Source organism: Danio rerio, chromosome 9, assembly GCF_052040795.2.
Source record: "Danio rerio strain M-AB ecotype USA chromosome 9, GRCz13ab, whole genome shotgun sequence".
Classification (NCBI taxonomy): Eukaryota; Metazoa; Chordata; class Actinopteri; order Cypriniformes; family Danionidae; genus Danio; species Danio rerio.
Window position 1 is genome coordinate 45495102 of NC_141029.1, and position 24098 is coordinate 45519199.

The 24098-nt window shown below is 33.7% G+C and overlaps 1 protein-coding gene and 1 long non-coding RNA gene across 5 annotated transcripts in view; one reads left to right on the plus strand and one right to left on the minus strand.

Annotated features, from left to right (window-relative positions):
- Positions 1-17690, minus strand: part of cwc22 (CWC22 spliceosome associated protein) — a 92020-nt gene extending 74330 nt beyond the window's left edge. Inside the window, exons 1-6 of one of the 4 annotated variants that reach the window (NM_001077569.2) lie at positions 17597-17690; positions 12533-12632; positions 4493-4656; positions 3614-3666; positions 3431-3529; positions 803-1057 (exon numbers count right to left, since the gene is read on the minus strand). In NM_001077569.2, the coding sequence (NP_001071037.2) occupies positions 803-1057; positions 3431-3529; positions 3614-3666; positions 4493-4656; positions 12533-12632; positions 17597-17659 (734 nt within the window). In that variant the 5' untranslated portion in view covers positions 17660-17690. Of the gene's footprint in view, positions 1-802; positions 1058-3430; positions 3530-3613; positions 3874-4401; positions 4657-12532; positions 12633-17444 lie in introns of all 4 variants that reach the window. The other 3 variants (XM_087266823.1, XM_087266821.1, XM_087266822.1) reach the window with 3 other exon arrangements.
- Positions 1-24098, plus strand: part of LOC147835389 (uncharacterized) — a 170000-nt gene that overhangs the window by 140350 nt on the left and 5552 nt on the right. The gene's annotated exons all lie outside the window — the stretch shown is intronic.

Genomic DNA, 24098 nt, shown 5'->3' on the forward strand with positions numbered 1-24098 from the left:
CAACAATTTGCCCACTTTTGAGACGTCTGTGATTTTTGTAAATTTTTATTTAGTTTGATTTGTTTGTTACTTTTTTTTTGGCCCAGCTCTTTCCAGCTTCACATCAAGCTACCACTCATCAAATTCACTCTTTTCTTAGAGAGTAGGTTGGATAGGAAGTCCAAATTACTCTAGCAAACACGTAGGTTACTTATTGATAGAGACACCAGGTAAGAGGTGAACGCTATCTTTTGTTTTTTATTAATTCGACAGCTGAGAATAGGGAAGAATACAGTGTGCGGCGCTGAAGACTTTTCGTTGCTTTTGTTTCAATATGCTTTCTAGCCAGGTAAAAGTTACTCTTAAATTGTTTTGTTATATTTCTTTCTTTTGTTTGGCTTCACTAGCGTCCCTTTCCTCCGGAGTTGGCCTAATATGTTTGTTTGGTACTTTCTTTTTGAATTTGCCACTTTATTAATTTTTTCATTATTGTAAATATTTCATGTTGTTCATATATTTGGACATTTGTATATTTTTCACATTTGTAAATTAAATAATTTTGTTGGCATTTCCGTAGTTTGTCTTTTTAATTCCATTATCACATAGTAAATTGCCAGCGCTTAAATGTTTTACCTTTTACCTTAGAATAACATCAAAGAGGTTGTAACATAAAAGTTAATTGTACTTGATATAAGACAGTGAAATTTACTAGTGCAAAATGTTATGAAGGTTTTATTAAGTAAATCTTAAGAGTAATTTTTTTTCAGTGAGTAGATATTAATAAACATGAGTGTGTAGAACTGGTAAGTAAAGTGAAACCAACCTGCTCTTGTCAGTGATCTGAGCCTGCATCATCCGCAGTTTGGCCGGTGGGATATAGGCCCCACCGGTGCGGGTTAGGATGGGGTCCAGCGTTTCCTTCCTCTTCTTCACTGGAGGCTCCTCAGTGGGAGGTTTATCATTTTTGTCTGGAGAGGCTGACCTTCCCCTCCTCCTGTGTTCCCAATCCCTCTCTCTGCTGGAGCGCCGCTCGTAACGCTCCCGATCACCATAACGGTCCCGCTCTCGCTCCCTGGACCTGATGCAAGGACAATAGAGAACAAAAAAATGCCAGAATGGAAATTTGCAAGTCAGGGAACTATAGTTATATGGGTTTATTTTAATAGTTATTAAATTACAAAATTTTAAAAACAGTCAAAAGGACTGCCTTGGTAGTTCTAGTGCAGAAGTGCCCAAACTTTTACTTATAAAAAAAACAAAAAAACAAATTTGATTGAGGGCTGTGGGCCGAAGGTAAATATAGCAAACTGTATTACATTAAAGTTGCTACAAGTAATTTCCTAATTTATTTTGCTAATATTAAAAAAATAAATAAATAGAAAACACTGCTTTATTTAAACTAATGTAGTATAATTTATAAAATAATACATATAATGAACATTTTACAGCAAAAACAATCATTTATTTACACAATAGAGTTTAATGCTGAATACACAAGTCAAGCTTTTGCACTGATTTGTTTGCAATGTTTTGTGCATTGTCCTCTATCCATCGAGTATTTAAACAGTATTTAGTTACATGTTTTAAAAATCTGATTCATTTACAACATTTAATTGAAACATTTAATTTCAGTTTGCTTTGTTGTAGCTGAACATTTGAAAAAAAAAAAAGATTACGTTTAATTCAAAATGATGATCTCTGTTAAAAGCAATCTCCCCAACATTCTCCTCTTCTCAGATGGGATGGTGGGCCAAATCAAAGGGCCAACTTTGGCCTGCGGGCTCTAGTTTGGGCATATCTGTTCTAGTTCAGTTCCCTTTCACACTGAAAAAGAAAATAATTCAAGCACCGCATTTCGCTTGCTAGTATACATGTATGTAATATCAAAGTTCCTTTAAGGCAAGTCATTTCACTCGGTAGCCTTCTTTAAAACTTTTGAAATTCTCCAAAACTGTTTAGCGAAGCTTCTGTCTCATAAATTTAGCTTCTAAATCATTGGTTCCCAAAGTGGGGATCAGGACCCCCTGGTGGGTCGATGAACAATGACAGGGGCCGCTTGGTGTTTTCTAAATGTCAAATTAATTTTAATAAACTATTAGAATTTCGATATTTCATCCATAACACACAGAAAATAAAAATAGTAATTTATAGTTACATAAAAACAACAACATGCGAATAAAAAACCGTCAGCCTTTCAGTTATTTTTTTTCATAGTATTGTTGTGTTTAATTTAACAACACAGCAATAGTGTCAGCTGCAGCAGATTGATTTTATACAGGGTTCTTACAATTTTTTCTAACTTCAAATTCCAGCACTTTTCAAGCACTTTCAAGGTGCATTTGTATGCTTTTCCTAATAACCATGGTAAAATATGTTTATATACGCTGTATGTACTTTTTTACATTTAAATCCATTGTGCTATTTTTAAAAACACAATATGACATTTCAACTTAAACTATTGAATACTTTGGAGCATAGATTTATTGGGATAATTCACCCAAAAAATGGTTAATATATATATTAACTCTTTCTATCAAAAGTTGATATCTCAAAAAATGAGCTTACAGTCAGATTTTTTTTGGGTGTAGTAACAAGTTGACATGTTTGTTTAAAACTATTCCTGAGTGCTTCGTTTGGCGTTTCTCTGCATGAATGTCTACTAAATACGCGCATGCTGTGAACATTTTGCAGTGAAAACTGGTCGCACTGCAACAATTTTATACACTCACACAAATGTTCCAAAATATATTTGGACCTTGCATAGATAATATTTCAGGTGCATATGCAATCAAAATGGACACAATTTTGAGCCCTGCAATTTTAAATTCAAGCAGGTTCAAGCACTTTGTCCAAAATTCAAGCACTTTTCTTACCTGAAAACACTATATTAAAAATCAAGCATTTTCCAGGATTTCCAGCACCCGTACAAACCCTGTTTATAGCACCAGGTTAAACGTTGACACCTTTATGGAAATCAAATACATTAAAAATAAATACAGGCCACAACTTAACTATTTGAATGATCTCTGATTGGTGGTCTTTAAAATTAAACCAAGAATAGACTTGTGCAGAAAACATTGTGCCCAGTGGTCTCAATAGTTGAGGTTAATATTAAATTAAACAAATAGCAATATAATAGAATTAGGCATAATAGATGACTATAAAAATTTGATGATTGTTATAATGTTGCACTTTTTTTGTTGTCTATATGCTTGAATTTATATAGGCCTACTGCTGTGTGCGCAATGTTTGTATATGTATATTTCACACCTATATTTTTACAGGAATTTGGGGGTCACGATTCACTGCCATTGTTACTTTGAGGGTAGGGGGATGAAAAGTTTGGAAACCTCTGTTTTAAATGAATCAGATGGATAGTCCAGAAAAATACAAAAAAAATGATGGCAGCTAATCTGTCTGGGACATCTGAATTGCACATATTTCCACTTACCTACGAGCCCTTCTATAACGTTCACGAGGAGAGCGAGATCTGGAGCGAGATCTGGAGCGGGATCTTGAGCGGGATCTTGATTTTGACTTCTTTTCATGCCTGTAGTGGAGACAGATGACATTTTTGTTAAAAAAAGTCTTATTTCTGCATTGATTTTGCTAAGTCGATGCTAATAAGATTTACCGGTCAGGTGAGGAGCTTCTTTCTCTGTTTTTGGTCTCTTCATCAGAGGTACGCTGAAATGGACACAAGAGCATAAGAAAAACAAAGCCATAACTCAAGCACTAGGTTTGTTGACTAGCTGTGTGTCAACAGTGTTTGTTTTATTCATGATAATAAACAGCATTTCATAAGACCTGTGTGAGAGTTTCTTGGCAATGGCATGAATCAAATTCAAGTTTAAACACATTTTTGTGAGATCTACGCATTTAAAGTACAGAATTCTAAACCGTTTTCATTATTGATCATCAATGGCCAAATAAATTAAACAATCTATAAATCAATACAGTTGGTTTATTAAGAGACAGAAAACAAGTAATGATATTTCACAATATTCTGCATGAATTTATTGTATGATTCATTCACTTACATTCCATATAACATATAAATCATTTTTTTTGTCAGTACACATTTATTTATGTATTTTTTTTTGTGTGTAAAAAAATATATAATTTTTCACAGTACTGAACATTTTACTAATTACTTTTATTCAGATGATTATTTCTTCAATTTATTTTTAATAAAAACTTAAATTTGAAGTTCTGTTTGTTAAAACCAAGTGTCTTGCAGTACTGTTTTTGTAATAAATGGAAAGCAAATTACATTTGTTTCCTCCCCTTTTTGGCTGATCCGAAAAAAGGTCAGATTAGTGACTAAAAAAAAACACAAATTACATTAACACAAATTAGAAAATAAATAAATAAATGTATACTGACAGAAAATAAATTATAAGCCCAACTGACAGAAATTACAAGCAATCAATCAGTTTTAATTATGAAAATGCCTAAAGTAATGATATTTCCATTACATTATATTTAGAAAAATGCTGTGTTTGTGACTCACCCTGATATGCATGACACTGCTCCTAATCTTACGCATTACACCGTCATCACTGTCACTGCTGTCACTGTCAGAGTCGCTGGATTTCTGATCACGTTTGGCTCTGGGTGATGCCCTCGCCACGGGGCTGCCCACTCGTGGACTTCCATCTCTGGAGCCTGGAGACCCTGAAAAAAATAAAACATCAGGAAAAGGTTTTTGAACAGCTGCCACAATTCAAAATAAACTATGCGGATACATGAACAATGTCATCGTTTTCAACTACTCTCATTTTGGGTGTTTACACGGCATTTTCAAAAATGTAAACTTTGATTTGTGTGTTTACAGTCACAAAACCATTTCACACATTGATTAAAAAAAACAGATTTTGCAATTTAAGTTATGTGTAAAATGTTTTTTTTGAATCAGTAACCTTTAAAATACAGAGTCGGGAGTACAAAAAAATAAAAAATAATCGATGCATCACGATTCTCTTAACGATTCTGGATCGATTCTCAAAAGTTTGGAATCAAGAACAAAGCATGCTGCACTGTGTTTCAAACTAATGAAACATCACTATGCTTCATAGCTTGCTTTATGCTTTAAGCTGAATACTAGGATCTGGCAAAACAGATAATAAAATATTATATACTGTCACCATGTCAAAAAAAGAAATTAGTTAAGTAAAAAATTAGTTATTAAAACTATATTGTTTAAAAATGTGCTCGTTCTGTTGGTACTTGGGAATTATTTGAAAAAGAGTTGTATATTCACAGGAGAGCTACTAAAACTCTATTTTTTTTCCTTAACATTTTCTGTTATAAACAAATAAAAAATGTGATGCTCTCTTATTTGGAAAATAAATCATTAACAAAATACATCTGATTTTCATAATTGCTCTTTGCTATTAGCTTTTTTACATTTAGAGATTGGTTATCCTGAATAATTATTTAAACTAAATAAATTTTTATGGTGCCAGTACTGTCATGCAGAGATTTCAGTTATTATTAGGGATGCTCCGATAAATCGGACGATAATCACTATTTATGACTCGATCGGTACTTGCTACAATGCCCGATCACATAAACCGATGACAAGTGTTCATTTATGGGTTTACAATAAGAGAAAGATGCATTTTAGCTCCTTATGCATCAAATATGCACTCCACTACTTCTTCATTGAAGTTTGTTGAATTACTCTTCCATCATTTGCGATGTTTCCAAATTGCATAGTCATTTTTCCTACCAAGTTTTTGTATGTTTTATCTATTATTTTCTGTAAAGCTGCTTCTGACCAAACATGTCCACACTAAATGGTTATAAGAGATGTGTTTAGGAGATTATAAGCAACATCCTTTATTTATTCTCCAAGGGAAGAAAAGATCTGTACTTAAATATCATATTTAGCGGGAAAATGTGCTTTAGCAATGTTAAAGTTATATAAAGCTTGATGCATCAGAATTGGTACTCTGTATCGGCCGATCACCAAGAAGAAGCATCTGTATTTGGTATCAGCTCCAAAAATCCTGATCAAAGCATCATTAGTTATTATAGAAAAGCATAGAATTGTTTTTGGTTACAATGTAAATGATAAAGATGTAAATGTATAGCGGAAGAAATAGTGAAAATGTGAGTTAAGAATCATTCTACAATCAAACCGTAAAGCCTGAATCTGAATTGAATCAAAAAACCTTAAAGAGTCCCATCCCTATTCCTGTTTCTGGCCACAAAGACTTTTAGAGGGCTGTCAGTACCAGCAATAAAGTAAAATGGGATTTCCCAAAGCCCGATGGCAACGTTTCAAGCATTCGCTTACTGTTGCACTGTACAAATGCCATCAAACTGTCAAGGCTTGGAGACAAATGCTGATTTACATTTCTATTTAAGTTGAATTGCTGCTGGGAGAATGATTCAGTGCATGATTCTCTCAAACCTGAAGTGACATTCACACCAAACAGAAGCCAAAGCTCAAAAACCAAGCATTGAATCAGTGCCGAAGAGTATAAAGCCCATGAAAAAATCATAAAGAGCAGATGATTCTGCCGAGCTTGCTCCTGGTCCCATGACTCCACACCTGCTGTTTTCCTGCGGATCCTTTTGTCAGTTTAAACACAGCCACGAAATAAAGAGAACAAAAACACTGAAACCTTTAGCAATGCAGTTTTCGCTCTTTCTTCCGAGGCATTTACGATAATGACTTATCACAACATGCACAACAGCGCAGCAGTTTTAAAAATGCATGAAGGGGTGGATTATTGTTAAATGATCTTGAAATGCATAATTGCTGCAGTCACTGTGTGAAGTGGCTCCCAGGCAGCTGCTATCATTTGCAGATATGGAGTCAATCTCTGCGGCAGCTTCACTCTTAATCTCCAGCTTTAGCAGTTAACCTACTATTGTAGAACCATTTGAAGCAACAAATGCAGGCAGGCGCCAAAATCATGACTTAAAATGCACTAAATGATGGCGGAAAACTGGGTCTGGAAAGCAAAATACTTCAGTTGATGGTGGTGGTGACACTTTCATTTTCAGTGTTTAAATCAAACTCTATGATTGACAGTCTGAGATTCACTGATTCAAGCAACGTGAAGAGATTAAATAAAAAAAATGAAAATCCTCCATTATAAAAGTTAATCAAGGACATTATATAAACCTGCTTTTGCAGAACAATTCAAAGCAACAAATGCAGGCAGGGGCAAAAATCATGACTTAAAAAGCAATACATGATGGTAGAAAATAGGTTCTGGAAAGCAAAATATACCAGTTGGTGGTGGTGACACTTTCAAATTCAATGTTTAAACCAAATTCTAAGAATGACAGTCTGAGACTCACTGATTTAATTAAGAGTAAATCAGTTATTCAATATTGTGAAATGTTTTCACAAAAATAAATAAATAAATAAATAAATAACGAATAAAAAATGTAATAAAAAACAAATAAAAAAATTGTATATATTTAAAAAATAATAATAAAAACAAATAAAAAGTATTTAATAATATTTAATATTAGTTAATAATTATATAATTATTATATAATATATATATCATTTCTTCATTAAAAAAATTACAATTATGTATTAGGGCAAGAAATTTTTCACAGTTTAACCAATAATGCAATTTATTCTTATGACATTTCACCATAGAAATCATTATTCCAGTCTTCAGTTGCAAATCTTTCAGAAATCAACCTGGTATACTAATTTAGTGCAAAACAAAATATAATAATATTAATAATAAAAATAAATCACAATTATAAAAAATAATAATTATATATTTAATTATATTTTGTTATCAACCGCTGCAGCTAAATATTGATGTAAAAAACAATAGCATTTCTTTGAAACTGCCAGTAAACTGCTTTCCCTGCTGTTAGACAGGACATTGTTGTCTATAGTGCACTAAGTCCCAAAACAAACACTCCAAAGAGACATAAAATGACACTTCAATATTCCTTTGGATAAAATAGCACACTAGCGTACAACTAGTCCTCAATTTCATCTCACTGCGCTGATTTACATATTGACCACTTAAAAACACAGCTTCCTAGCATGCTCCATGTATGTCTCCTGGACTTTGTAAAAAAAACAAAAAAAAAAAAAACTGACAACAATCACATGTGGATGAGCATCCTTGTGCAGGTGTCAGGAGGCTGCTGTTTAGGTTTGGGGAGATTTTGGATTTGCAACCGCTCAGGAGAAGGGATGATTGAAAGCATTTTATGGATGATAACGCAGGCTATGAGAGCTACTGAAGTGAGACTGTTGGTGATGAGCTCCAGAGAGCAGGGAGCAATAGATCAGATAAACAGGCGGGAGCGGTGAGGTTACACGCGTCCGCAGTGCCACACTGAGAATGGATGTAGATGAGCCCTGAGATACAGAAAGCACTCTGGGAAAACACTGATTATAGACATGACATTGTCCTGCGAGGTTGATTTAGGAGCCAAGCGAAGCAAATACTGGCAGTAATATTAACTTACACTACTTTTCGAAAGGTTGAGAACAGCACTTAAAATGCATAAATGTTTGTTAGACCAAATGAAATCCACTTAACCTTTTCCCAAATTTGAGGCATGGCAATTCCTGAATGTAATGAATGACAGAAAATGCAGTAACTCTTTACAATAAGGTTGTATTAGTTAATGCATTTACTAACATGAACGAACAATGAACAATACATTTATTGCAGCATTTGTTCATGTTAGTCAATGAGTACGTTTGCATTGTTGCATATAGAGGTTGTAAAAAATGCATGTGGCAATGCATAAGCGCTGGCCTTTGAATTGCTGCCATTTCTGCTAAACAACCCCAGAAACAAGCAATTAAGATGATTTACATGTAGTGCATTTATTCTCTGTTGTATGAGCGTCTTTCTCTGTGTGTTTGAGAGAAACACAGAGCAACATCAGCCACGAGGCAGTAATTCAAGCATTTGCGCTGCAGAGTTTATGGTGTGTCAGATACACTCCGCATCCACTGATATGAGGAACAGTGTACTGACTGTGCTGTCAGGACACAGAGGAAAATGCTCAGTCAATATGTTCAAGAGTAGACAAGTGGAAATATATCAGAACCTAAGCCTCCAACTCAATCAATGCTCAGTGAAATCTAACAGTTTATTAGCCAGTTGCCAACAATAAAAAATATAGTCATGCAGAATAAAATGTATTTCAAGGTTCCCAATCTACGCCAAATGACTTTTCATTGATGTTGACTGAATAAAAAGCTGAATTTCTATGACCTATAATGAATATAAAAAAGCCAACAGCAGAGCTGAGCAGTCCCTCCAGAATTAAGCATTTCTGCAACAGCTGAATTTAATGCAAAATTAAGCAAATGGTGTAGCATTAATAGGAGCTTGCCATTTCTTTATTGTGGCAGATTTTGGCGTGCCAGCACACTGCTCAAACTCCTTCCAGACAATCTGCATTGTTTTATATTAAATAACATTATATTCATGCATAAAAAGTGCTCATCCGGTGAAAATAGCTCAAATTGTCAGACAGCACCGTGCTTCTCAGCTGTGTGACCTGACTTTTTAATCCGTCATATGACATTATCACTAATGATAATTCAGTCAAAGCCCTGTCAAAGCCAATCAATCGCTAAAAATACGAAGCTTTACCATGATTTTTCTAGTGCTTATTTTGAAGAGATTTTAACAGTTTTGGTTATTCATTAAATATGATGTGGTAGGCTTTATATGGTGAAGAGGTAAACACTTTCTCTATTTGTATTTCTCAGTGTTCACCTTAAATACCAATGGCAAAATGTAATCAAGAACAAAGACATGCAAATGTGTGTATGTTTTCAAGAAATGCAGCAAATAAAGACATTGCAAAATCTGTCATTTTAGGCTGAATTAATTAGGTATTTTTGGTTGACAAGTCGAAAAGGATAAAAAATGGCAGCGAAAAAAATAGCCAAACCATAACAATAGGCAAAACACCTGAAACAATGTGTTTAAAAAAACAAGAAAAAACAGAAAATATATATTTTGATAATCGGCTGGTAAAACATTCAATGATTGGCAAAAATCTCTCACATTCCATGACTTGGACAAAAAAAATAAATTCTATGATACTCCAGAAATTCCATGACCCGTGGAAACCCTGTTAGTAATAAATATATCTATAGATGTATAATATAATCAGTTGTATAAACTAGTGTTCCTCAACCTTTTTATCAATTCTATGCTTGACCGCTGTCACTCTGATACAAGTTTTATTTATAGAGAAAATTACAAACCACTGCAGTGCTTTGGTAATTCTGTGTTTGTCTGAGATAATTAGTCTACCAAAATGTGTACATTCCATGCAAAGTATAAAGCTGATCGATCAGTTCTTGCCACGTGACTCGCGGTGCACTTGTGGCATTCATTCAACTGGGTTCATCTGGAAGGCGTGCACCTCCATTGGAAACAACGAACTTGCACAAACTCTAGAAAAGACTATTCAATTCATGTTGATTTATATAGCACTTTTTACAATATAGATTGTGTCAAAGCAGCTTAACATAGTTCTAGTAAGATTCAGATTTCAGAGTTGAAGTTCCATTTAGTTTAGTTCAGTGCGGTTTAATTTTCACTGCTGAAAGCCCTTTAGGGGCCGCTGTCATTTGTAATCTCCAGCAGCTGATCTTTTTACAAAAACAGTGGATTCACATGATTTGTTGACCAATGGGTAGCGGATACATTCCTTGGCAGTTTGCAGGTCCTTCACTTGGCTTTTTCCACTTCGCAAAGAAACTTTCCAAAGACATCTGTTTCTTACTCATTTTGCTGCTTGTGGGTTAAATTTGGGCTCTTAAGTGACCAAAATTAAAGTGAGAGAATACAGTCATTTTTCAAAATAGAAGATCTCAGACTAAGATAATAAATAAAACGAAAATAATTAATGACTTCTTTTGTGGCCCAATACCAATTGATCCACAGACCAGTACCGGTCTCTGGCCTGGTGGTTGAGGACCACTGGTTTAAACAACTGATTGACTTCTCATTGTAGAGGGCTGTTTATAGTGCACCATGTGTGGACTGACATTAATGCTTTTGATAGTTTTTAATAATGAATTTAAGTCTGCACCAATAGCCTAGTGGTTTGTGTTTTGACATAGAGCATATAAAGGTGCTAACGGTGACCTGAGTTTGACTCCCAGCTCAAGGTAATTTGACGATCCTTCCCCTCTGTAGCTGACGCTAATCGATAAGTAGTTTGCTTATGTTTATTGTTTTTCATATTTTATTATTTGATTGTATATTGGTGTTTATTTTATAAATTTCCTTGTTTCCAATTGGATTGAGTCAGAGGTCACAAGATCCTCATTGATTATTTTACCTGCGAGAGTTGGTATAGACAGCATGTTGAGATCTCAATGCAAACACATGTTAAATGCTCCTGATTATTTTAATGCTGGTTTTCAGGCCAACACTGTAAAGGTAACATTGTTTGTATATTTTTTTGTTTATTTTGATGTCCTTTTGATTATGTTGTGCTTGTGTGAAACATTTGGTTTGTTTGTTTATCTTTTTAGCTTTCATAGTGTTCAATAAATAAAACGCATCGACATCAGTATTTGGAAAGCATAGACTGTTTAATAACCGGCGGGCAGCTACATCCTCTCTCTATTCCACATTGCATTCCTGTCTCAACTCTACTGTCCTATAAATGCTTAAAAACCCCTAAAACATAATTATATATATTAAAAATAATTTAAGTCAGTCTAATTTCAAAAGTTAAAAGGCCTAGAACTTTAAAAAGCATCACAATACATTTTAATTTTTACAGAGTGTCACAAAAAAAAAAAATAATAATAATAAGTTCACTTAGTTGGTAAAAACAGGCCTTTTGTTTGAGGTCATTTTTCACGTCAACCGAAACGTGCTAGCTACACAAACTGCGTGCTCATCCACAACAGGTGCGTGTACAGTGAAGCATTGCTCTGCCACTGACTGTGTTTGTCCTTGTGCTGACTTAGGAAATGTTGGAAGTAGGTCTCAGCTGTAAGGAAACAAGCAGGCTTATGTGCCGGTATAGTGCTGAGGTAACAGTTTTCCGGTCATCAGATGTGCGGTTTGTTCTACCTTGGATTATTTTTAAACATAACATTCAGAGAATATTGGGAAGGTGGCATTTTGAGTTAAAGGGACAGTAAACCCAAAAAATGCACATTACATCACAGGCTTTCAATGTATAGACCAAAAGAGTTAAAACATTCTTCAAAATCTCTTCTTTTTTGTTTTCCACAGACAAATGAATCAGAATAAAAAATTTGTTGTTTTTTTATGTATGAACTATCTATTTAACAATACATGAGAGAAATTGATTCATGATTCACAAGTGTTTTTGCAATGCTATGCAATGGACAATTTTATCAATGGTATCAAAGCAAAAGTATTTTTAAAACATAATAAAAAAAACAGTAGTTGACCACTGTACTGTAAATAACGTCTGCAAAAATAATAAAATGCATATAAATGACTACAGTGCATAAAAAAAGAGCAAGAGGGTAGAAAAACACTGATTAATGACTATTTAGTTGGTACCAAACAAAGTTAAAGGGCAAGCTTACCAACAACCCTCCTGCGGTCATTATCTTCATGCTCTCCATCCTCAGATGAACTTGTGCTGGCCTTTCTCTGTCGCTGCTCCATTTCTTCTGTGCTGGGAGGCTAGAAGACAGCAAGACGACACAGAGTAAGAAAAACACTAGTGCCGTAATGAAATGTAGTGTGTCCAAGTGTACGAGTGTGTACATTGAGAGCAATGTCTAGAAAAGAAGTCTAAGAGCGGGGGACTGGATTTCTAAATACAACTCTAAAGCTGCGTGTAACTAAAGCTCTGTTTATACCTCATACATTTGACTCAGGTGTTTAAATAAGTGAAAAAATGATTGCAGTATACAATTTTTACATGTATTAACATGCATATGAATGTGACTCCAGAAGTGAATATTGAGCTAAAAGTCTCTGGTGATTACCTGTAAATGTGGTTTGAGCTTTTGGGAAAACCTTTTTGAACTCAATTTACACTTCTATTGATGAAAGATGTCTAGATAATTATGGCTCAAATGACAGATTACTAAAAATTGTATTTTGAAAATTGTACTAATATTGTAAAGAAGAATGAAACAAATTATAAAACTAGCAATGTCATCATTAAGTTAAATTAAAACAGTTTTATTACATAAAATAAATTCCACTGACTGTTAAATGGGACATTTCTGAAGTTCTAACTGTAATAAAAAAAAATAAGAATTTTTGTAAAATATTGTTTTGCTCATAATTCAAACAATGGTTAAAAGTTGTTTTCATTAACAGCAATAAATGCTAAATAAAATAGAAATAAATACTGCTTGAAGAACTGAAGTCAAAAACTAAATCAAAATGAAATGTTTAATTAGATTTTAAAAAATACATTTTATAAATACAAAAATATAAATACATAATAAGTAACTTATAAACAAACATTATACAGTTAAATGAAATATTTACAACAACAACTGATAATACAATTTAATTAACATAATAGTACTTTAAATATAAAACTACATTCTCAGCAAAGTATTTGAACACAAAAAGATAAAAAAAAATATGTCCAGATCTGTTGAGATGTTAATATCATTAGATCTAGTCTATGATTAAATTTAATAAAGCTAAATTTGTAGCTTTATGTTACAAATTTCCGATTAGAGCTGCACGATATTGAAAAAATCTAATATTGTGATATTTTATTTCCGTGATAAAATATAATATTGTGACATGAATACAGTTGCACAAGATGATTTGAATAGCTATATTTTTTTCTGTGGAGTCTAACAGTATTCAGGTACAGAAATTCAATAGCATCACAATGTTAAAAACGTATTTCTTACTTTGTCTCACTTCTAGTACAAATATATAAAAAAAAATACTGTTTTGCTTTCACCTTCAGAAGAAATAAGTCAAAATGAAGAGTTTTTCCTTAGAACAAGCTAAATTACCTACCAATGGGGCGAGTAAATTAATCTTATTTTCACTAAATGTACATATTTGTAATACAAACAAGACAAAAATTATTTTTTTCTCCAACATAAATCATATAAATATTTAAATACAATGAATGTTTGTTACACCTCCAAACATTATCATTTTTTGTGTCCAAATAAATGTAACTTTCTTAAAATGCTCAGTCACAGACCTTAAAAACACAAGCAAATGATAAACATTCACTCTATTATGGTTAAACTCTTTAAAAAAGTGACTCTAAATGTCTTCTGAGGCTCCTGAATATTATTGCTGAAACGATATATCGTGCAGCCCTATTCCCAATATTACCAAATACTTCAGAATGTAATGCAGCTTTCTGCAGTGCAAAAATTCAAAGGTCAAATACAAGCAGCACGGGGAAGTGATCAGACAGCAGACAAGCGATCAGTGAATTAACATCTGCAGTTACAGTCGGATTCTCCCCGAGCAGCAGTACGGCATCACTCCCACAATTCGATTTCACTGAATATGCCACTCACAGCTGCCACCGTCACCGTTTCAATCAAAATTCAATTTGCCATTTCAGCAGGACGGGTGGAAAACAGATGCGTGCTTTCTATGGTGTCAGTAATGCGAATCTCTCTGTGCCGTTTCTGCATCTGCCACAGACGGATACGGGACTCTCAAAGAATAGCCATGAGCTTGCTTTCCTCTGTATAAGACACATACACACACTCGCCATCCTATATGTCCCTACTGAGCCTAATCCCAGGCTGTACGCAGTGGGAGACTCGAGTGATTTCTGCAAACTTATGGCAAACTACTCTTTCAAACATGGATCTGCCATTCAGCAGGTAGGCTGGTATTTCAGACTTAGACACACACACACTAAGAATGCTGAGCACTAAAGGAATAAATCATTCAGAAACACACTGCATGGCCGACAACAAAAAAAGGATAATATATGAGTAAGGGGAGCGAGAGCAATATCAGCACTTCTACATAAACCTAAAAAAGCTGGACTGGAGTTTCTTTCAGTGCCAATGAAAAGAGTGGCATCATTGCAAATTACAGCAAATAACTAACAGCCAGATCATGATTTAAACCAGCGATGTCCAATTCTGCTCCTGGAGGGTCACACCGTCCTGCAGAGTTTAGCTACAGATAATACACAAGCCTTAATGTTTCTAAGGATCCTGAAGACTTTCACTAGCCGTGTCGGGGATACTGGGAATAAAGAGAAAGCTACCCACAATAGGAATGGTTACGTCTTTAAAATTGTGTCATCTAAACGCTTTTCAATGTGCTGCATCTTAAAGAAAAACATCTTATTCCTGCTGTCGTTGTTCTTAAAGGTGCAGTAGGTGATTGTCTTTAGAAACATTTTTTGCTGTGCTGATTGAAAGTCTCTTTACATTCCAATAGTAATGACTGTAGTAAATGATCTAAATGTATTTATATGTATTTTTCACAGTTTAAGGGAACTACACGCTGGTGAATGTTTGACGCTGGTGAAAGCAATTACTTTGTGCAACTAATGGGTCAAACAATCATCAAAATTATGTCACAGAATGTTTTATTTTATGAGTGAAGTCTTTAATGTGCTTTTAAATCATTTTATTATATTCAAAGCAGCACTTAGATGCGAATTTATCCTGAAAATGTGGCATGAGAGCTATGCATGTCAAGTGTCGGATGATTGCCTTTTTTGGGTGCATTTCTGATCCTTTTGCATAAAGGTTTTAATCAAAAGACAGGTAATTTAATTACTTTCGATGTGCTAAAATTTTTGTTAAACGAATGCTATTTTAAACAAGCGCATGCACATATTAAAACTGTAAAACAGACTTAAGTGCATGGTCTAATCGGAAATAAAGCAAATTAGTTATACATTTCATTATTTAATGCATAAAATAGGCTAGTCTTTTTATAAATTGAGTTTAACTGATTTGAAACTTTTAATTGCATTTTTAGGTCTTGTAAATAATAAAAGTTGCATCAGATTGATGAAAAATGAACCTGAATACCTGCCTGAACAGGGCCACAATTACTTGTTCGTGTCTAAGAAAGTTGTTAACCCCGTTTAGAGAATCATTAAAGGCTGATTTATACTTCTGTGTCAAGCGCACGTATGCTACGGTGCAGCCTACGCGTTGACGCATAGCCCTACGCAATGGCCGTCGCTGACATGCACCTCTCAAAAAAATGTAATTACATGTCGCAGTGACGCGTAGCACAAGATCTGATTGCTCGGCTTGGTAGCGCTGGAGATTCAGGATGGGACCAAGCGGAGCTATTGTTTACAAGTGTAGAGACTCGTGAAGGAGCTCCGGATGGAAAGTTTTGTTTTGTATTTACCTCATGGTTAAAGTTGTTGCACGTCCGTCGGTTCCTGCCTCAAAATGAGTGAGTTTGAGCCACTTGTACATTTAGGAAGCGTTCAGAAAAAACAAAACACTAGTGAAGAACCTCGACACAAAGGAACATTAACACCTGAGTGCCAACTAGCGTTTCGGAAGTGTTATTGCAGAACAACAGAAACAGTGCGCAAAAGTATAAATGCACAGCTACATGCGTTGCATGCACCGTGGGTCACGACGATCACTTCACGCAGAAGTATAAACCAGGCTTTATGGGTGTTTTACATTATACCTAACAAGGTTCAAATGAAGGATCTGCAACAGAGAAACTACGGATTTTGGTAAACATTCATCACTACATCGTTCTTTTCCCAAACGATGTGTCATACTATGATAGTTCAGCCGCAAATAAATAAATAAATGTTCAAAGAGATTAACAGTACATGTTAAAAATATATTTATGTACAAAAACTGTTTTTGTAATTGCAATAGTATTTCATAATGTTACTGTTTTCAAAATAGTTAAAGCCCCAAAAATAGCACAGGTACATAAAAACCATGTTTGGGGAAAAAGACCATAACATACTCTCCTAACTTAGCATAAGGTTTTAAAGGGCACAGCAAAATTATAACAATTTAATGAACGTACAATACAATCTAAGCAGTGAAACAGTTTAATAACAAACTTGTACCAATATTTGGAGTTTAGGCATTACGTTTGCTAATCTTAAACGAAAAATTCAGCCAAGGTCATATATTATTAACACGGACTTTCAATATATTTAATTCACTAACGTATGTATTAAATCAATATGCACAAATGTTTCCTATCATAAACGATACGATGTTGTCTATAGATTTCTCTTTATCTCATTGCTTTTAAAATAGATTTCACTAACGTGATATAAAAATATGGAAATGTCGGCCTACGCAATAAATATGTAACGTTAAACTAGATTTTGATTAACATTAAGTTACTTGTTGAACGGTAATTGGTTTATATTGTTATCGTTTTCGGCCTAATCCCTATCGTAACTTGTCTTTCAAATGTAACTTGAATTTTACAGACACTCAGTGGACTAAATGACAAACATAATAGTTTATCATGGGTTTAAATCAGAGTGTTTATGTTCATAATGTACACAAATGATCTCACACAAACCAAAGCAGCGCCATCTGCTCCACGCGTGCAGGCCCACAACCCGTAAAATCCCACCGGAACACATCCACGAGCCGCTTTAAAACTGCTCAGCGCGGTCAAACAAACATATCGACTTCATAATCTGGAACTAACAGCGAAGTTCTTACCTCATCTCTCGATGTAGGCCCCATATTCATTGCCGTCTGAGATTCGTTTGACTCAGCCGCCATCTTTCCCGCCGTATTCCGGAAGTGATGCTACGGGGCCTCGCGAGGTTCCAAAAGTGTGGAAAAACGCGTTTTTCTTTAGCAGTCAAACTGCAATACTGAACATATGTTGGATGATTATCATCACTGATGGAAAAACAACTATGCGTCAGGAAACAGATGCCTTGATATTATTTTTACATTACATTAATGGCTTGAAGCTAATTTAAGATTCTGTTTAGAACATAGGTAAGAAATGTAAATATAATGATTAATGGGAAAAACAAAGACTACTATATTTTTCCAGGAATCAGAGGTGTACTGTATATTTATGCAAATATTATTTTCAGGAATCACAGCTATACTGTATGTCAGAATTGTTTTAATTAACCATTGATATAGGATTTGCACTTTCACAACCGTACAATAAAATTAATTAAATAATTTTCAACATTATTATTATTCATTCATTTCTTGTCGGCTTAGTCTCTTTATTAATTCGGGGTCACCACAGAGGAATGAACCGCCAACTTATCCTTATTCAGTTTTTACGTCGTGGATGCCCTTCCAGCCGCAACCCATCACTGGGAAACATCCACACTCTCACACACACACACACACACACACACACACACACACACACACACACACACACACACACACACACGCAAACACACACGCAAACACACACGCAAACACACACGCAAACAAAAACACACACACACACACACACACACACACACGTTTGTAGCTCATGTTTTTGGACTGTGGGGGAAACCGGAGCACCCAAAAGCAGGGAGAACATGCAAACTCCACACAGAAATGCCAACTGAGCAGAGGATCGAACCAACAACCTAGCGACCTTCTTGCTGTGTCGTGACAGCACTACCTACTGCGCCACTGCGCCGCCCCATTATTATCATTATTATTATTATTAGTTGTAGTAATAGTATAAGTAGTAAATATTAATACTTAACAAATAGAAACAAAAACAGAAAATATCAAACCATTATTTTGGGCATTGGATACAGCAATAAAATGAAATAATATAAAATAAAACTATTGTTAATGAAATGTAAATAAAAATATTTTAATTTTCACAAGATAAATGATTTAATAATTGGTTTGTTTGCTTTTATAATTTAAAACCAAGGTTAAAAAAAAAAACTCATTTTTATTATGCACAAATTTGCACACACTTCTAGAACAAAAACATTTTTTTTTTGGATGAATTTAAGTGCAAAATTCTTTTTTTTTTTTTTTTTGACATAACACACTCTCAGAAATAAAGGTACGCGAGCTGTCATTGGGGTGGTAACTTTTCAAAAGGTACACATTTGTACTTAAAGGGTCCATATTGGTACCTGAAGAGTATATATTAGTACCTAAAAATATTAAGAGGAACACTTTTGTACTTTTAAGGTAATAATACGTACCCTTGAGGTATTAGTATGGACCTTTTAGGTACATATTTGTACCTTTTGAAAAGGGACCACCCCAGTGACAGCTCACGTACCTTTATTTCTGAGAGTGTAGAGTAAAATGTTTCTACAGAGAGGATTTAGTGAATCTCTTTTTAGTACATTATAATTCAGATACCATCAAGAACAGATTTTCACTATTTTAATGTTGAATAAAATGTATAGTGTATTGCCTATAATCAGATCTACATGAACAAACTGAGTATGAAGATATATATTAAGATACGTATAAACAGAGATTTGGGGAAAAAATAAATGGGGGCTATTTATTCTGATTTCAACTTTATTTGTATTACTTAGATTAACATTAAGTTGTGCAATTATATATTTTTATTTGTATAACTGAATTTGGATGCTTTGGAAAAAAGATGAAGGAGAGTTCAAATGTTTTTAAAAATGTGTAATTTCATGTTTAATTTCATCTGGATTTTTTGACAAAAAATGTACAAAACTAACAAAAAACTAAACAAAGAACAAAACAAACTGAGACTTAAACTTAGAACTGAAAGTCATATAAAACACTTTAGAAGAGAGATTTTTTCAACTTATTTCTACATAGTTTTAATAACTAATTTTTAATAATTGATTTGCTTTATCTTTGCCATGATGACATAAAATAATATTTGACTAGATATTTTTCAAGAGGATTCAGCTTTAAGTGACATTTAAAGGCTAAACTTGGTTAATTAGAGTAACTAAATTGGGGTAATAATTTAGCAAGTTAGTGACTAAATTAGGGCAAGTCATTGTTTAACAGTGGTTTGTTAGACAGTTAATTTATATATATATATATATATATATATATATATTGCTGTTTAAGGGGCTAATAATTTTGACCAAATAATTTTTTTTTTTTATTTAAAACTGCTTTTATTCTAGCCGAAATAAAATGAAATAAATGTGACTTTCTCAGAAGAAGAATACACACACACACACACACACACACACACACACACACACACACACACACACACACACACACACACACACACACACACACAGTTGAAGTCAGAATTATTAGCCCCCCCAAATTAACTCAAATTATTATTTGAGTTATTAAACTATTATGCTTAAAAATTTGCTGAAAAAAATCTTCTCTTCGTTAAACAGAAATTGGGGAAAAAAATAAACAGGGGGTAATAATTAAGGGGGGCTAATAATTCTGACTTCAACTGTATATATATATATATATATATATATATATATATATATATATATATATATATATATATATATATATATATATATATATATATATATATGTGTGTGTGTGTGTGTGTGTGTGTGTGTGTGTGTGTGTGTGTGTGTGTATTTTTATGTTTTCTTTACATAAGACTAAACTTAAAAAGCCAAAGCCTTAAATCTCAAAACAGTGCTGTTTTCCTTCTTGCAGTGTCTAGCCATGATTTAGTTTTTAATTATAATTCTTTCCTGGAGGACGTTTATTTCCCTTCAGTTTGTTTTAGGGCTTAGATGACATTTTCTTTAAGTGAAGCGACACTGTTGCTGTGAAGTGACCTGAAGTGTCTCCCCGTTGCTGTTGTTATTTCCACCTCTGACTCTCTCAGAGCAGTTAGTCTGCGAAAGCGTGAATGTCAAGAGACATAAAATATCTGTGTCAGGCTTCAGGCTACTCGAGACATCTCGTCCTCTTCCAGGAACCGAGCATTTGACTATACAGCACTTTCATATGAAAGAGTTTGTTATTTAGTAAACAGTTATGGAGAACTAAATAATTAAGACAAAATTAATAGTTCAATTCAATTCAAGTTGATTTGTTGTATAACGCTTTTTACAATAATGATTGTTTCAAAGCAGCTTTAGAAAAGATGCACATTATTGCATTACAGTCAAATTAAGTTAAAGTTACAATAAATTATAAGCTATCATCATATACAAAGTTACCTGTGAATTTAGCTAATATCAAGTAATAAACAATAATTTTATTGTCACCTTTATTTCACCAGGAAAGACACATTGAGGTTAAAAATCTCTTTTACACTGTAAAAAAAAAAAAAAAAAAAAAAGCTTTTTTTAATCTGCCAATGGTAATCAAAATAATCTCGTTTTTCCTTTTGACATAAGATTATATTGCTTACCTCATTGGCAGATTATTTAGCTTGTTTAAGGAAAAACTCTCTTCATTTTGGCATATTATTTCTAAACACAAGACAATATGATTTACTTGTCTAGAAATTCTTCTTGATTTAAGATTTTTTAGATATTTGGACTAGAAACAAGATAAAAAAATCTAAGTAAGTAAAGCATTTTTTGCAGTGTACATGAGTGTCCTGGCCAAGAGACAGTATGGGTCTAACAAACAACAAACAAAAACAATTGACAGTTAACATGAATCACACAAACAAACTACTCAAAACATCTACAAGCCTGTGTTTCAATTTCTAAATCATTTATACTCTTTTTCTAAAAGCATTTAGTGAAATCAATTCTTTAAACTGCAGCTTTGTAGATTATGCAAAAGGTGCTGCGTATTTAAAAGTCCTTTTTCTCCACCTCACTTTAGGAACAGACAGTAAATAAAGTAAAACAATGGACAAAGCAGACTAACCCATACACAGCACACAATGAGTAAGAGATTTGAAATTAGTTATAAATCTTATTGCACCATGGTAAACAGTATCCAAGGCATGTAGACTCTGAGATGAAGCATGCATAGATAACATCTCCATAGACCAATATCGACATAAATGTTGCATCAAGCTTCTTTTTAGCATATAATAATAATAACAATAATAATTCAATTCTAAAATTGAAGCCTAAAATCTAAAACCTTTTCCTTTTAATTTTTTTCACCAATTACTGAATGTGAGACCTAAAATACAGTGTATTATCAAATAAAATTCCAAGAAATTTGTACCGGGACACTAATTTAATATCCGCACCATGAGTAGTAGTAACTAGCTTTTGCTTTGAATTTAAAAATAACTTCAGTTTGGGTTTATATATAATATGAGATAATAACAGATGAAACAGCAGAAATATCATTATTTCTGGACAATACACACAGACAATGATCAATCAAAAGAATTTCTATCCGTTTGAGCTTAAAATTTACAGAACAAGCTCAAACAATATCTTCAGAATGTAATTTAAAACGACACAGTAACTGATAGTAATTTGTTATTAAACATTTAAGATGAAATATTTGCTTTAAATTCATATTATTTAAATGATTATACTGAGAATAATTATTCTTCATTTTTTTTAAATGACAACTATGAATTGCTTTTAATTAATAATGAATCTGTCTGAAGAAACAATATTTTTTATTTAAACATCTTGTATATATTTTTTTATTAAAGATGTTGGTACTTACGTAATGTAATAAATATTGTTCTCTAGGCCTATATCTTCATTCAGATGGCTTGAATCTCCAATTTGAAAGACAACACTGCCATCTACTGGCACTCAAAACAGTTCATTGGCCACATATTTCAGTCACGTTCAAGGCAGGCACAACATTATTAAAACACTAAAACGATCGTATTCAAGGCACAATGAATAACTGAATGCAGAATAATTGTAACATTAAAAACAATTCATTTTCTATGAAGCTGCTTAGAAAAATAGCTACTAATTGACCTGTTTTAAAATTAAAATGGCGGCTGTAAGAAATAATAAACACCCTATAGCCTACCTGATATCGCTCAAAGATAAAGATTTAATTATATAAAGGGATAATTGAACCACCTAATTAAGGCTTGATCCCCACTTAAGGACATCAAAACAAGAGGTGTGGGAGGTCAGCCCTTTGATACAGAGATAGTCTGCTCCGATCTGTATTTTAAATAATAATATTAATAAGTATAATATTAGAGAACATATTGAAATCAGAATTATGAGCCCCTTTTGAATTTTTAAAAAAGATATATTTCCCAAATTGTTTAACAGAACAAGGAACTTTTCACAGTATGTCTGATAATATTTTTTTCGTCTTGTGAGTCTTATTTGTTTTATTTCAGCTATAGAGTAAAAGCAATTATTAGCCCCTTTAAGCTATATATTGTCCGATAGTCTACAGAACAAACCATCGTTATACAATAACTTGTCTAATTACCCTAACCTGCCTAGTTAACCTGATTAACCTAGTTAAGCCTTTAAATGTCACTTTAAGCTTTATAGAAGTGTCTTATAAATATCTAGCAAAATATTATGTCCTGTCATCATGGCGAAGATAAAATAAATCGGTTATTAGAAATGAGTTATTAAAACTATTATGATTATAAACGTTGAAAAAAATCTGCTCTCTGTTAAACAGAAATTGGGGATAAATAAACAGGGGGCGAATAATTCAGGGGTTCATTAAATCTGACTTCAACTGTACACATAATTCATACCACTGTGAATGCATAATCACGGCAATCAGTTAAAATATTCATTCAACAGCCTGAAACTCTGAGTTCTGACCAGGTCTAGAAAATATGATCATATAACCCCAATTTTATCCTCCTTACACTGGCTGCCTGTTAAATTTCGTATTGAATTTAAAATATTACTTCTCACCTATAAAGCTCTAAATAATCTAGCTCCTGTTTATCTAACCAACCTTCTGTCTCGCTACGAACCAACTCGCTCCTTAAGATCTCAAAATTCAGGGCTTCTGGTAGTACCTAGAATAGCAAAATCAAGTAAAGGAGGTCGAGCCTTCTCTTTCATGGCTCCTACACTCTGGAATAGCCTTCCTGGTAATGTCCGAGGCTCAGACACACTCTCCCAGTTCAAAACTAGATTAAAGACCTATCTGTTTAGTAAAGCATACACTCAATGCATCACCTAGCGGGTTCCACACAGGCTTCTGCATCTTGCTTATATACACTATGAACAGCAGCTACGCTAATTATTCTCTTTATTCTCTATTTTCACCTGGGGATACTCATCCCAAGGTCCTCAGATTAGGCGGAGTCACTGATTGGATCCAAGACCAGCGACGTGATGATCCCAAGGATTCCATATCCGGGACC